Below are 13912 nucleotides of genomic sequence, written 5' to 3' on the forward strand. Positions count from 1 at the left end.
TGGATAATGTTATTCTACATACAGTTTGACAATACTGCTCCATACAATCAGTTTCTGTGCGAGGATGTGCAGTCAAGTCAAGCTAGTACCTCCTGGAAATTTATATGACCATTTTAGCCACAGGAAGTGGGTAAAAACATTGATGGTTCATGTAATATACATTTTTGACCCAATATAACGATAAATTGCAAAAATTAGTGTGTTAATTATATATAGTGTATGTGTGTGTGTATATATATATATATATATATATATATATATATATATATATATATATATATATATATATATATACAGAGAGAGAGAGATAGTATATACTGCATAAATAGGTTGAAGTCAGAAGTTTACATAAACTTAGGTTGAAGTCATTAAAACACATCATTTTTAACCACTCCACAGATTTCATATTAGCAAACTATAGTTTTGGCAAGTCATATAGGACATCTACTTTGTGCATGACACGATTAATTATTCCATCAATTGTTTACAGACAGATCGTTTCACTTTTAATTGACTATATCACAATTCCAGTGGGTCAGAAGTTTACATACACTAAGTTAACTGTGCCTTTAAGCAGCTTGGAAAATTCCAGAAAATAATGTCAAGCCTTTAGACAATTAGCCAATTATCTTCTGATAGGAGGTGTACTGAATTAGAGGTGTACCTGTGGATGTATTTTACCTTCAAACTCTGTGCCTCTTTGCTTGACATCATGGGAAAATCAAAAGAAATCAGCCAAGACCTCAGAAATCTTTTTTTGTACCTCCACAAGTCTGGTTCATCCTTTGGAGCAATTTCCAAATAACTGAAGGTGCCACATTCATCTGTACAAACAATACTACACAAGTATAAACACCATGTGACCACACAGTCATCATACCGCTCAGAATGGAGACGCATTCTGTCTCCTAGAGATGAACGTAGTTTAGTGTGAAAAGTGCAAATCAATCCCAGAAAAACAGCAAAGGACCTTGTGAAGATGCTGGTGGAAACAAGTATCTATATCCACAGTAAAACAAGTCCTATATCGGAAGAAGCCACTGCTCCAAAACCGCCATAAAAACCAGACTAGAGTTTGCAAGTGCACATGGTGACAAAGATCTCTCCTCTGGTCTGATGAAACAAGAATTGAACTGTTTGGCCATAATGCCCATCGTTATGATTGGAGGAAAATGGGTGAGGCTTGCACTTCACAAAATGGATGTCATCATGAGGAAGGAAAATGATGTGGATATATTGAAGCAACATCTCAAGACATCAGACAGGAAGTTAAAGCTCAGTCACAAATGGGTTTTCCGAATGGACAATGACCCCAAGCATACCTCCAAAGTTGTGGCAAAATGCATTTAGGACAACAAAGTCAAGGTTTTGGAGTGGTCATCACAAAGTCCTGACCTCAATCCGATAGAACATTTGTGGGCAGAACTGAAAAAGTGTGTGAGCAAGGAGGACTTCAAACCTGACTCCATTACACCAGTACTGTCTGGAGGAATGGGACAAAATTCCAGCAACTTATTGTGAGACGCTTGTGGAAGGATCCCCAAAACATTTGACCCAAGTTAAACAATTTAAAGGCAATGATACCAAATACTGACAAAGTGAATGTTAGTACCCTTCTGACCCACTGGAAATGTGATGAAAGAAATAAAAGCTTAAATATTTTTTTTTACTATACATTTTATTTACTATTATTCTGACATTTCACATTCTTAAAATAAAGTAGTGATCTGAACTGACCTAAGACAGGGAATGTTTTCTATGATTAAATGTCAGGAATTGTGAGAAACCCGAGTTTAAATGTGTATGTAAACTTCAGACTTCAACTGTATCTATTGTGTGTGGGTGTGTGTGTGTGTGTGTGTATTGTGCATATATTGTATATATACCTGTATATATTAGGGTTGGGAAATTTAATGTTTCATTTCTGCGATTAAATGTTTTTCAACACGTACAAAAAAATGTAACGCAATTAATGCAGTATCTGTTTAATGAACATTACATTTATATACAATCAGGTCCATAAATATTGGGACATCGACACAATTCGAATCTTTTTGGCTCTATACACCACCACAATGGATTTGAAATAAAACGAACAAGATGTGCTTTAACTGCAGACTTTCAGCTTTAATTTGAACGGTGTAGGAATTACAACAGTTTGTATATGTGCCTCCCACTTTTTAAGGGAATTTAAAGCATTAAAATCCCCTCAATATTCAGCATATTGATTGATTGTATATTGCCAGCAAATATCATAAATATCCACAGATTTCCTGACTAGCCACTGGGTGCTGCCATGATGATTCTAATCGCTGCTGGACAGTTGGCTGGTTCCAGTCTCTTTAAGAAAAGAAATGAAACCAATACGAGCACTCCAGACAGAGAACAACAACCATTTTAAGTGTCATTTGGAGTAAAAATGAGTTCAGGCTCAACTTGTGCAACTGTTGGCTTTCATAACTCAAAGTAGTTAATGATTTCAACATATGAATGTTACATCTATATGGCACTTTTCTGACACTACACTCAAAGCGCTTTACACAGTGATCAGGGGACTCTCCTCAACCTCCAGCAGTGTGCAGCATCCACCTGGATGATGTGACAGCAGCCATAGTGCGTCAGTAGCTATTGGTGGAGAGAGTAGAGTGATACAGCCAATTAATGGATGGGCATTATTAGGAGGCTATGATTGAGAAGTGCTCTAGGATTTTTAATGACCATAGAGAGTCCAGAGCAGCCCTAATATAAATATATATATATATATATATATATATATATATATAGTGTAAGAAGGCCTGGTTACCCTAAAAAGATCTTGCATATTGCTGCTGCTTGCGAATATACGTTTTAATTAGTACAACATTTCAGTCATCTGACCTTCTTCAGGTATTTCAATGCCAAGAGTGAATCACCTGCAAATTTGAAATATAGAGTGACCAATCAAAAACAGTTACAAAGAGTCATGGTAAATGACAATAAAAAAAGGGTGACAACCTAACCTTTATACCATAGAAAGACAAACATAGAGGAATTCACCTCCTACTGGACATTTCATGAAACACTAAGTCTAGCAGACATTGGGAGAAATAAAACAAATTACTCAAATATAATCCCATCCAAAATAATAAAATATAACATATAATGTTACATAGAACATAGAACATTAACATTTTTTATACATTACTGCAACTGTATGATTCATATGTGTGCAGTTTGTGGGATCTTTTTCTTGAATATTTACTTAAATGTTTTCTTCCTACACACCTGCTGATAATCTATCAGATTTCAGCTTGTGTCTGAATGTTTGCTTGTAGCTCATAAAAATGTCAAACAAATGGCTGTGTGTGTGTGTTTCAGATGGAGGTGGTGTTGATCGCGCTGGATCAGTGTGGATCATCTAATGACAGAAGGCTTGCATTGATTGATAAGAATCGTGACCTCTACTTGACCTCTGTGAGGAAGCTGGGTCGAGCTGACAGTGTTTATAAGATCGGTGAGAATCCCTGTGATGGTCTGTCGCTGTGAAGCAGTCTGACACATTAGTGTGATATTCATGATCACACAGTGTGAATGTGAGTGAATTCTGATTCATATGTATGAGTTGTGTTTAATGATTAGTAATCGTTCCTCAGGTACGATGGTCCACACGTTGGCCTGGAATGACTCCGCTAACATCCTGTGTGGTGTTCAGGATCATCAGCTGACTGTGTGGTATCACCCCAGTGTGGTGTTTGTAGACAAAGACCTGCTGCCCAAAACTATCTGCACCAAAGACAGCAGGTACACACTTGTTTTCATGTACAAAATTGACAGATCTAATTGATGTGAATAATCTTTCAAGAAGAAGCACAGACTAGCACACTGTCAGTCTAAAGTCGACTAATCGCTTAACATGTGATTTATAAAACGCTGTCTGTGGGAAACATAATAGGTGTGGAGGCTGATGGCTCTGCACTGAAAGAGTGAAGTGGCTCAAATGTATGCTATTGTGATAAAGATGACAGAAATGATACGGTAATCTGCAATATATGTAAAGTGGCCTTCAAATATAACAGAAATACTAAAGTTGGCTCCACACTAGCAGACTCAGAAGAACTCGATTTGGGTGGGGGGTGTCACACTTAGTGACTGTTTTTGCTTATTATTCCCTCCTAGTCAGTGAGCCTGTCAGACTTACCGAATAAAAACATAGAGAAGGTTTCACACTTAACGGACTGCCTTTGAATTTTCTTAATGCTTCGCTGTCATGGTCCATTTTAACAGCCAATCAACCTGAAGCTTTTGAATACACATGTATTGTTCAATATTACTCCAATAGTCTGCAGCATCTGCTATGTTTGGTTGTTTGTTGAAGACCTGTCATATTGAGATCGCATAGCAAAAATAAATTGCATCCTTGTCTACTACACGTTTATTGTCACATTATGCAAAGAGCTGGGCAAAAAAGATAAGTCATTTGTTAGAAAGTGAACTATTCAAGAGTATATTAAAGCAACATGAACTAAAATAACACAAAAGTACAAATATAGAATACATGTAGAATACAATATATAATCTAAAGCTGTATACAAACTTTGTTTACGTTATGTAAAATATTATAAGACCCAAGTATTGAATGTAAAAGGTTTTAAACATTTATAGTCAAGTTGTGCAAAGATCTGGGTAGCAGAAATGTTTTTCTTTTAATAGTCTATCATGAAATTATATTATATATGTCATGCAAACATGCTTGTTGACTCCAAAGAGCAATAAGCTTCTCATCTAAATGCAGGTTCGGTCAGCTATTGCAAGGTTATATTTTATAACGGACCAAAATTGAAAAATGTACATTGTGGTTGTTTTTATCTGTCTTTTCTGCCGCAACACAAGGAAGGGGTTTTGAAGATGGAGTAACTTTTCCTTGTGAAAATGCATGCTTGTTTATTTATTCAACTAGGCATGTTGTAGAACACATGTCCACATACAGCTTTCAGTGAGTAAAGAAAGGCATACAATAAAATAGACTATTTTGGCTCATTTTAGTGCAAGAAAAAAGCTTGGTGAAAGAATCTGAGTGCGATGAAAACATTCACATCAGCTTGACATCTTGTCCATTCTTCAAAAAAAGAAGCAACTCAGTGGTTACTTGACGAGAACACAAGACCCCTCCTCAGTGACAGAATGTTTTTTCAAGCAAGTCTGATTGAAAACTTTTTCAGTCTTTGAACTCATTAACTCAGCAGGGAGTCCCAACCATCAAGTGATTTAAACCTCCCACTGAGAGACGCTAATGCGTGCTCTGTCTCCTTCTGCCTGGCCGTTGATTATGTTACTGAATCTTGCGACTGAATATTATTGGAAAATTCAGCTAGTGAGATGCTGCCTTATGGCACCCGCTGGTGCTAGCTTATGATTTTCAATATGATCAGCACAACTTTGTGTGTTGGGACATCTAACCTAGTTCTGTTAGTTCCTTAAAGTACATGATTCAGCAACAGTTAGTAAAGCGCTTCAATTGGGGGTCTGGGAAGCTCAGCGAGTAAGGACGCTGACTACCACCCCTGGAGTCACGAGTTTGAATCCAGTCAGGTCTCCTAAGCAACCAAATTTTTTCGGTTGCTAGGGAAGGTTGAGTCACATGGGGTAACCTTTCTCGTGGTCACTATAATGTGTTTCTTGCTCTCAGTGGGGCACGTGGTGAGTTGTTTGTGGATGCTAACGTTAACACGCTCAAGCCATGTGATAAGATGCTCGGATTCTCCACCACCCAGATTGAGGCAAGTCACTATGCCACCACAAGAACCTAGAACGCTTTGGGAGTTGGGCATTCCAAATTGAGGTGAAAAAAAGCACTTCAAGTTGGAGTGTGATGGCATGACAAAATGCACCCCCTTTGTCAACTTCAAGCTAGTTCCCGTGTCTGCCCGAAACTATCTGAACAAGCAGCTGCAGCTAGTCCAGGCTAAGCTAAATATATTCAGACATTCATGTTCACTTTTAGCTATGTTACAGCTCGATGTACAGTATGTATGCATATTGTGGCACACTTCTAATAAAAATTTGCTTATATTAAGAAAACATAATGGCTGTTTATGGATGTTTATTCCATCCTTTCAAAACAACGTTTTTTGTTCATAATTTTTTCCCACATGTGTCAAATCACTACACGCATTTCCATACCAACCTATAGGACCCCAAATACAGTCTAACAGGCCATCTAATGCCTGACCACATCTAGCTATATTAATTTCATTTATTTTTTACATATAACTAGCCATAGCTAAACATTGTTACATTGTTGCGAACATACTTCTATCTATTGTGTACTGTAGGATTGTACAAATAAAGGAGTGGGATTTCTGTGTTGGGGTAGTGGAGTGAAATGACGTCACAACTTGTCAAATTTGACTAGAATAACAGACTCGAGAAGACTATTAAAAATCAGTAGTTGTGCAACCCCTAATACACAGTCACATCATTGGTGAGCCATACATCCATAGAAGCTCCATTCCATCACATATAGCATACTCAACATTTAATGCAACTTCAATTAGTTTCCTTAAAGAATTTAAATCCCCCTGTTTCTTTAAATTTTTAAGGAAAACAGGATTTTTCATGATCTTTTGAGAAATAAGAGTTCATTGTACTATGAAATGTTATTTAAACTTTCAGAAATCAAAAGTTCCCCCCAAGTCCAAAAAGTGCATTTATTGAAACTAAATTACAAGTGGAACCCATGTGGAATTAATTCTATATCCCCTTTAAAGAGACATTCTGTAATTGCTCCAACTATCAAGACATTAGTGCAGAAGTAAGAACATACACGATCAGCCACAACATTAAAATCATCTGTCTAATATCATGTAGGTCCCCCTCGTGTTGCCAAAACATCTCTGACCCATATGCATGGACTCCACAAGACCTCTTAAGGTTTCCTGTGGTATATGGCTCAAGACGTTAGCAGCAGATCCTTTAAGTCCTGTAAGTTGTGAGGTGGGGCCTCCATGGATCGGACTTGTTGGTTCAGCATATCCCATAGATTCTCAATCGGATTGAGATCTGGGGAATTTGGAGGCCATGTCAACACCTTGAACTCTTTCGTGTTCCTCAAACCATTCCTGAATCATTTTTGCAGTGTGGCAGGACGCATTATCCTGCTGAAAGAACACACTGCCATCAGGGAATTCCGTTGCAATGAAGGGGTGTATGTGGTCTGCAACAATCATTAGGTAGGTGGTACGTGTCAGAGTAACATCCACATGAATGACAGGACCCAAGGTTTTCCAGCAGAACATTGCCCAGATCATAACACTGCCTCCGCCAGCCTGCATTCTTCCCATGGTGCATCCTACTGCCATCGTTTCCCCAGGTAAATGATGCACACGCACTCGTCTGTCCACAGGATCTAAAATAAAATGTGATTCATTAGACCAGGCCACCTTCTTCCATTGCTCCATGGTTCAGTTCTGACGCTCACATGCCCATTGTAGGTGCTTTTGGTGATGGACAGGGGTCAGCGTGGGCACTCTGACTGGTCTGCGGCTATGCAGCCCCATACGCAGTAAGTTGCAATGCACTGTGTGTTCTGACATCTTTCTGTCATGGCCAGCATTTTTTATTTTTTTTCTCCCCAATGTGGAATGCCCAATTACCACTACTTAGTAGGTCCTCGTGGTGGTGCGGTTACTCGCCTTAATCCGGGTGGCGGAGGATAAGACTCTGTTGCCTCCGCTACTGAGACAGTCAATTCACGCATCTTATCACGTGGATCACTGTGTATGACACAGCGGAGACTCACAGCATGTGGAGTCTCATGCTACTACTATAATAACACACGCCCCATTGAGCGAGAACCCCTAATCATGACCACAAGGAGGTTACCCCATGTGACTCTACCCTTCCTAGCAACCAGGCCAATTTGGTTGCTTAGGAGAACTGTCTGGAGTCACTCAGCATGGCCTGGATTCAAACTCATGACTCCAGGGGTGGTAGTCATCGTCAAAACTCGCGGAGGTGCCCAGGCCCCCTATTTACATTTACATTTATGCATTTGGCAGACGCTTTTATCCAAAGCGACTTACAGTGCAATTATTACAGGGACAATCCCCCCGGAACAACCTGGAGTTAAGTGCCTTGCTCAAGGACACAATGGTGGTGACTGTGGGGTTAGAACCTGTGACCTTCTGATTAACAGCCCTGTGCTTTAGCCACTACGCCCCCTATCATGGCCAGCATTACGTTTTTCAGCAATTTGTGCTACAGTAGCTGTTCTGTGGGATCAAACCAGCTGGGTTAGCCTTCGCTCCCCACGCGCATCAGTGAGCCTTGGGCACCCGTGACCCTGTCGCCGGTTCACTGGTTCTCCTTCCTTGAACCAGTTTTGGTAGCTACTAACCACTGCATACTGGGAACATCCCACAAGACCTGCCATTTTGGAGGTGCTCTGACCCAGTCGTCTAGCCATCACAATTTGGCCCTTGTCAAAGTTTCTCAGATCCTAATGCTTGCCCATTTGTCCTGCTTCCAACACATGAAATTCAAGAACTGAATGTTCACATGCTGCCTAATATATCCCACCCCTTGACAGGTGCCATTGTAACAAGACAATAAATGTTATTCACTTCACCTGTCAGTGGTTTTAATGTTGTGGCTGATCAGTGTATATCTTAAAATTAAGTCATTAAAAATTAACACAGTTAATTGTGCCTCCTATCCTTGTGCAAATTCCTTAAGAAATTCTCAATTTCATTCTTGAAATACCTATCATGTTTTTGAGGGTCTTAGTCACTATGGGGCAGTCCGTGCAACTCCAACTCCAAACCGAGACGTGTTTTTTTAAAGTTTCAAACTAGAGGTAGACTGATATATTGGTGTTACTGATTAATCAGTGCTGATATTTGCTTTGTGGAATTATTGTTATTGCCAAAAATCTACCAATAGTTGTCTATATATTATTTTTATTACTATTAAAGTCAAGTCAAATTTATATGTATAGCACTTTTCACAACAGCCGATGTTTCGAAGCAGCTGAACATTAAATTATGCTATAACAGGAAATGTATTAATATGATGCCAATATTAGTTAATTATGTTTAGAAATGTGGTAGGGGTGGGGTGTTTGGCTGAGCTGGGGGAGAGGGATAAGGTGGAGCCGAAGCTGCAGTTCAAGTGAGAGAGAGAGAGAGAGAGATGCACGAAGCCTGTCTGTGTGTGTGTGTGTGTGTGTGTGTCTTAATGTTTATACCTAGCTGGCTGAAAAGCAGTGTGTGTTTTTGTTTTGTTATACACTGAAATGTTTTTATTAAATGTCTGGCGTGGATCGTTCACCCTGTCCCCGCTTCCTCTCTGCCCATCATTTGAATCTGTTACATTGGTGCCGAAACCCAGGAAGGAGAAGGGATGCGCTGTCGTGCAGTCCTCGTGGCTGCTGTCTACCGTGAAGCAGAGAAGTCGCTGCCCTCCGCCAGGGGACTGGAGGAACCACTGCCATTTACCAGGGCACGGAGGAGTCATTGCATCCACCAGGGGAGGTGCGGCTGTCATCCGCCAGGGGGCGGAGGAGTGGCTGAGGACCAGGCGACAGCCTGGAAGGGTGGTGGAGGAGTGTGACTAAGATGAGGGCATGGCCGGGCTGTGAGGACGTACGCCTAGCGCTGAATTGTCCTAATCAGCCGGGAGGGGGATAAGGACGAGCCAGAGATGCTACAGAGAGAGAGAGAGATGCACAAAACTCTGCCACTAGAGAGAGTGATGCCAATGTGGCAAATCAGGTTCCCAAAATGGAAAGGAGAAAGCGTGGACCGGGTGAACAATCTACGTCAGACAGTTAATAAACACTTTTCAGCAGGTGGCGCAGCTATAAATGCCTAAAGAACTGAGATCTGGGAATCCTAAAATGTTGAACCATATTTTCCACTCTGACCAGCAGAAAGGGGACTTATTAATATGTAATTTTGGATTCAGCCATATGCTCGAAGCAACATTTAAATAAATGTCTGAATTAAACACTGGATATTTTGTCCATACCGCGTACAAATGCGAGATAACGGGGTTTGACATATCTTCTCCGGTTAGTTTAACAGGCTTTGCAGTGGCAAAATAGGGGTAAGTACTTCCTGTTCAATTTAAAACCAGGGAGGGGCTCTCTCAGGTGGAAGTGACCAATGAGCCAAATGTCTGAGACTGAATGCATAATAATAAAACTAAATCTTGGGTAGGCCAAGCACACCTTTGTCAGTTGGCCTGTGTAAATTATAGAATTGTAATCTGGGATGCTTACCATTCTAATTGAAGCACTTCGCTATACTATCAAATTGCTTGAAATAAGACAGGTGGACATCTACAGGGAGAGATTGTTGCAGGTAGTTGAAGTTTGGAATACAATTAATTTTAATAGCATTAACCTTCCCAATCATAGATAAATGTAATGAAGCCCATCTGCCCACATCGCATGAAAACCTTTTTATTTAGGGGTCTGTGGGAGGGCTGGGCCGGGTCGTGATCATACACACCCGGTCCCTTATCAGGCTAATCAAGCCTCCTTCCACCACCCCTGGAAAATCATCCTCCTTTCTTATCACGGCTGCTAATGGTTTCAGGGCAAGACAGAACAATAATGGGGAAAGAAGGCAACCCTGCCAGGTGCCCCTATCCAGAGTAAAATAATCTGAAATTAATACATTTGTTTATACCGCCACTACTGGGTATCTATAAAGTTACTTGATCCATCCAATAAAAGTATCCCCGAACCCGTATATTTCCGAAACCTTATAAAGATAATCCCATTCTACCATATCAAACGCCTTTTTGCCGTCAAGTGAGATGGTAGGGACCGGAGTCTGATCATTCGCCACTGACCACATGATATTGATTAAACGCCTAATGTTATCAGAAGAGCTGCAGCCCCGAATAAACCCCACATGATCTATATGTATAAGAGATGTCATAACTTAATTGCTTAGCCAGAAATGTTCACAATATTTTAACGTCTTGCTGAATCAGGGAAATTGGACGGTAACTCTTGCACTCGCTTGGATCTTTGTCCTTTTAAGAATCAGACGGATCCGGGCTTGTGTCATGGTTGGCGGACCTCAATTTGTCCCAATTTCTAGCATCCTCTTGCACAAACTTACGAATCATATGTTTTAAGGGTTTTATTAAATCGCTCACCCAAGCCATCTGTTTGTGGATGGTAAAACAATTCATAAAGCTTGCTGAGTGTCCATGACATGAATGTTGTGCCTTGCTGAGATGTTGCATAGAGGCACTGCTTCCGGATATCGTGTTGCATAGTCCACCAGGACAAATACAAAGTGATGTCTGTGTGCTGACCGCTCTAATGGCCCAACAAGGTCCATGCCAATTCTTTTGAAGGGGACCTCGATCAGTGGAAGAGGGCACAATGGTGCTCTTGGGGTGGCCGGTGGATTCACCAGCTGACATTCATGGCATCCTATACACCACCTGCAAACATCGACAGCAATGCCCCGGCCAATAATAACAGGCTGTAAGTCGGTTCAGTGTTTTCATCTCCCCGAAGTGACCTGCCATCGGATTATAATGAGCTGCCTGGAACAACATTTCCCAGCGGCTCCGTGGTATTAAGAGCTGGGTTGTATCTTCCTTTCTTTGAGCATCCTGCATCACACTATCCAAAAGCTGGAGTTGTTGACCATCAATAACTTTTACTTGGTCGAGGGCATGCCTAAGAGTTTCGTCTCTTGACTGCTCCAGACGAAAATCTCCTTTGGGAAATCCCCTGAATATGGGAGGGCCCCCCCCTTAAGTCATCCTTACGGCTCCTCCTCCCCTGCCAAAGCATCGCACATCTCACAGAATTCTTCAGGACCCATCTGCACACATTCCCTTTAAAACATTTTTTAATTCAGGCTATGGTGGAGCCGGAGCTGCAGTTTTCTGCCTCACAGACCAGAATCAGCAGGTCTGTGAGGCAGGAGCTAACCGTGGCCTGCACTCTATGCTTTGCTCCCCGATATTTAATAGCGAGGGTCACTACCGGGTAGTTGTGAATATCCCTGTGCACAGACTTCACCCCTCACTCTTGAACCAAGCATTGATGGATAGTGGTTTGGTTACAACCCCTTGACACTTATCGGTATCCTGTACACTCCGGCCTGATTGGGGACAGTCTGTGGAGTGTCAGGGATCCGGACCACAGTCCCCAGCTCCATCACAGGGCATTGATCCCGGAAGTGCCATGGATTTCCACATCTCCAGCAGGCTGGCCCAGATGCTACACCCGCACCCGAGTTGACGGACACATCCACCTGAGAGGGAGATGGTGGGGCAGTGCATTTGCCGGAGAACAAACCCTGTGAACGGGAAGCCGCCTTCAGCAGTGGGACTGTGGAGAGAGTGAAGAGAGGAGGGAGGGAGAATAGAATGGGGAAAACATAGAGGGAGAGGAGAGAGAGTAGGAGGGTTCTTCCGCCCTCGGGTACTCCGCCATATTGTCCTCTGCCAATTGGACAGCTTCCTCCAGCAATCCTGGGTTGTGGCATTGGACCCATTCAATTTCCATTTGGTAGTCAATGGATTAGCTGCTCCAACACCACCTGGTCGATCACTCCATTGCGGTCCCCCGCCAGCAGCCATTTCTGGAGGGGTCTTGGAGTCATTTGGTGAAGACGAAAGTGTTGCCAGTGGCTAATAACAGACATTTTTTTGGTCGCATAATGTGAAATTTACTTATGTGAATTACTCGCATTGTAGAGGGCTGGCTTGATCGTCCTCAACCAAATAACGTTAGACGGATCCAGGAATACTCCAGTGCAGATATCGCATTTAAATTTATAAAAGCTGAAAAAAATGTGCATGAAAAAATGGGAGAGATTAAAGCTTAAACACTGAAAATGGAAAGATAAGCAATGCTAAGCAGGCTAGAAGGCTACAAACAGGAGCACTAGCAGCAACAGGAACAGGAAACAGCATCACCAACAGCCGTTATTATTATTATTATTATTATTATTATTATTATTATTCCTTTTTGTTTATCTGTTGCCAGCACTGGAGTGAATGGCTTGGTTTTACAGTGTAACAGCAGCCCCTAGAGGTGAAATAAATAAAATAATGTGGGAATTTGAAAACAAATCTTTCAATATTGACAATGTTCATCTATATTCTTATCCTTATTTCAATGCAGATTTTGATTAGATTATCAAGTGTTCTAAATTAAAGCGAGGGCATGCAAAGGAAAATGTGATTGTGGAAACGTGCTCTGTCAACACAAACATCGTGTCTCAAACTTCATATCTAGTGAATATTAATAAACTCCTTCCTCATTAATCTTCATCAGATGAAATATATATATATGTGTGTGTGTGTGTTTGTGTGTTAATGTATGTTGCAGTGAGTTGAGTGGCTCTCCTCAGATCATGAGTTATGTGGGCAGTCAGGTGACTGTGAGACGGGTGGACGGATCTCTAGTGTGCAGTGCGGTGTCTCAGTACCCCACATTACTGCACGAGTACAGCAGCAGCGCTCGCTGGGAGGACGCGCTCCGTCTCTGTCGCTTTGCCAAGGTCAGTCTAGCACCAACATCTCCATGTCTCATTTCTGTCTCATGTCTGTCTCTGTCATTTCAAGGTTAGTATTATTCAAATCAGTTTTTATTTTATATTTTTTTCAAATTTGCAATAACTTTCAGTTTAGTTTTAGTTAGTTTCGTTACTGATTTTGTTTGTTTTAGTTTACTTTTTATTTTGTAAACACATTTCTATTTCTTTTTTATTTATTTTAGTTTCAGTTTTAGTTTTAGTAATTATAGTTTTTCGAGTTAACGGAACACTTCCAGAGTGTAGACCAAAGCAATACATTTGAATTTAATTTAATTGGCAAACTTACATAATACATTTAAAGCTAAATGAATTATTGAATATTTGCACAGTTTATTTAGGGTGTGTTCACACTTGTA

The 13912-nt window shown here is 41.0% G+C and overlaps 1 protein-coding gene across 7 annotated transcripts in view; it reads left to right on the top strand.

The window, feature by feature from the left end:
* The window catches only part of ift80 (intraflagellar transport 80 homolog (Chlamydomonas)), a 78493-nt gene that overhangs the window by 41287 nt on the left and 23294 nt on the right, over window positions 1-13912 (top strand). For all 7 annotated transcript variants that reach the window (XM_052110317.1, XM_052110316.1, XM_052110322.1 and 4 more), the window contains exons 14-16: window positions 3358-3493; window positions 3633-3780; window positions 13349-13520. In XM_052110317.1, coding sequence (XP_051966277.1) covers window positions 3358-3493; window positions 3633-3780; window positions 13349-13520 — 456 coding nt within the window. The remainder of the gene's footprint in view (window positions 1-3357; window positions 3494-3632; window positions 3781-13348; window positions 13521-13912) is intronic.

This window comes from Xyrauchen texanus, chromosome 38 (genome assembly GCF_025860055.1).
Source record: "Xyrauchen texanus isolate HMW12.3.18 chromosome 38, RBS_HiC_50CHRs, whole genome shotgun sequence".
Lineage (NCBI taxonomy): Eukaryota > Metazoa > Chordata > Actinopteri > Cypriniformes > Catostomidae > Xyrauchen > Xyrauchen texanus.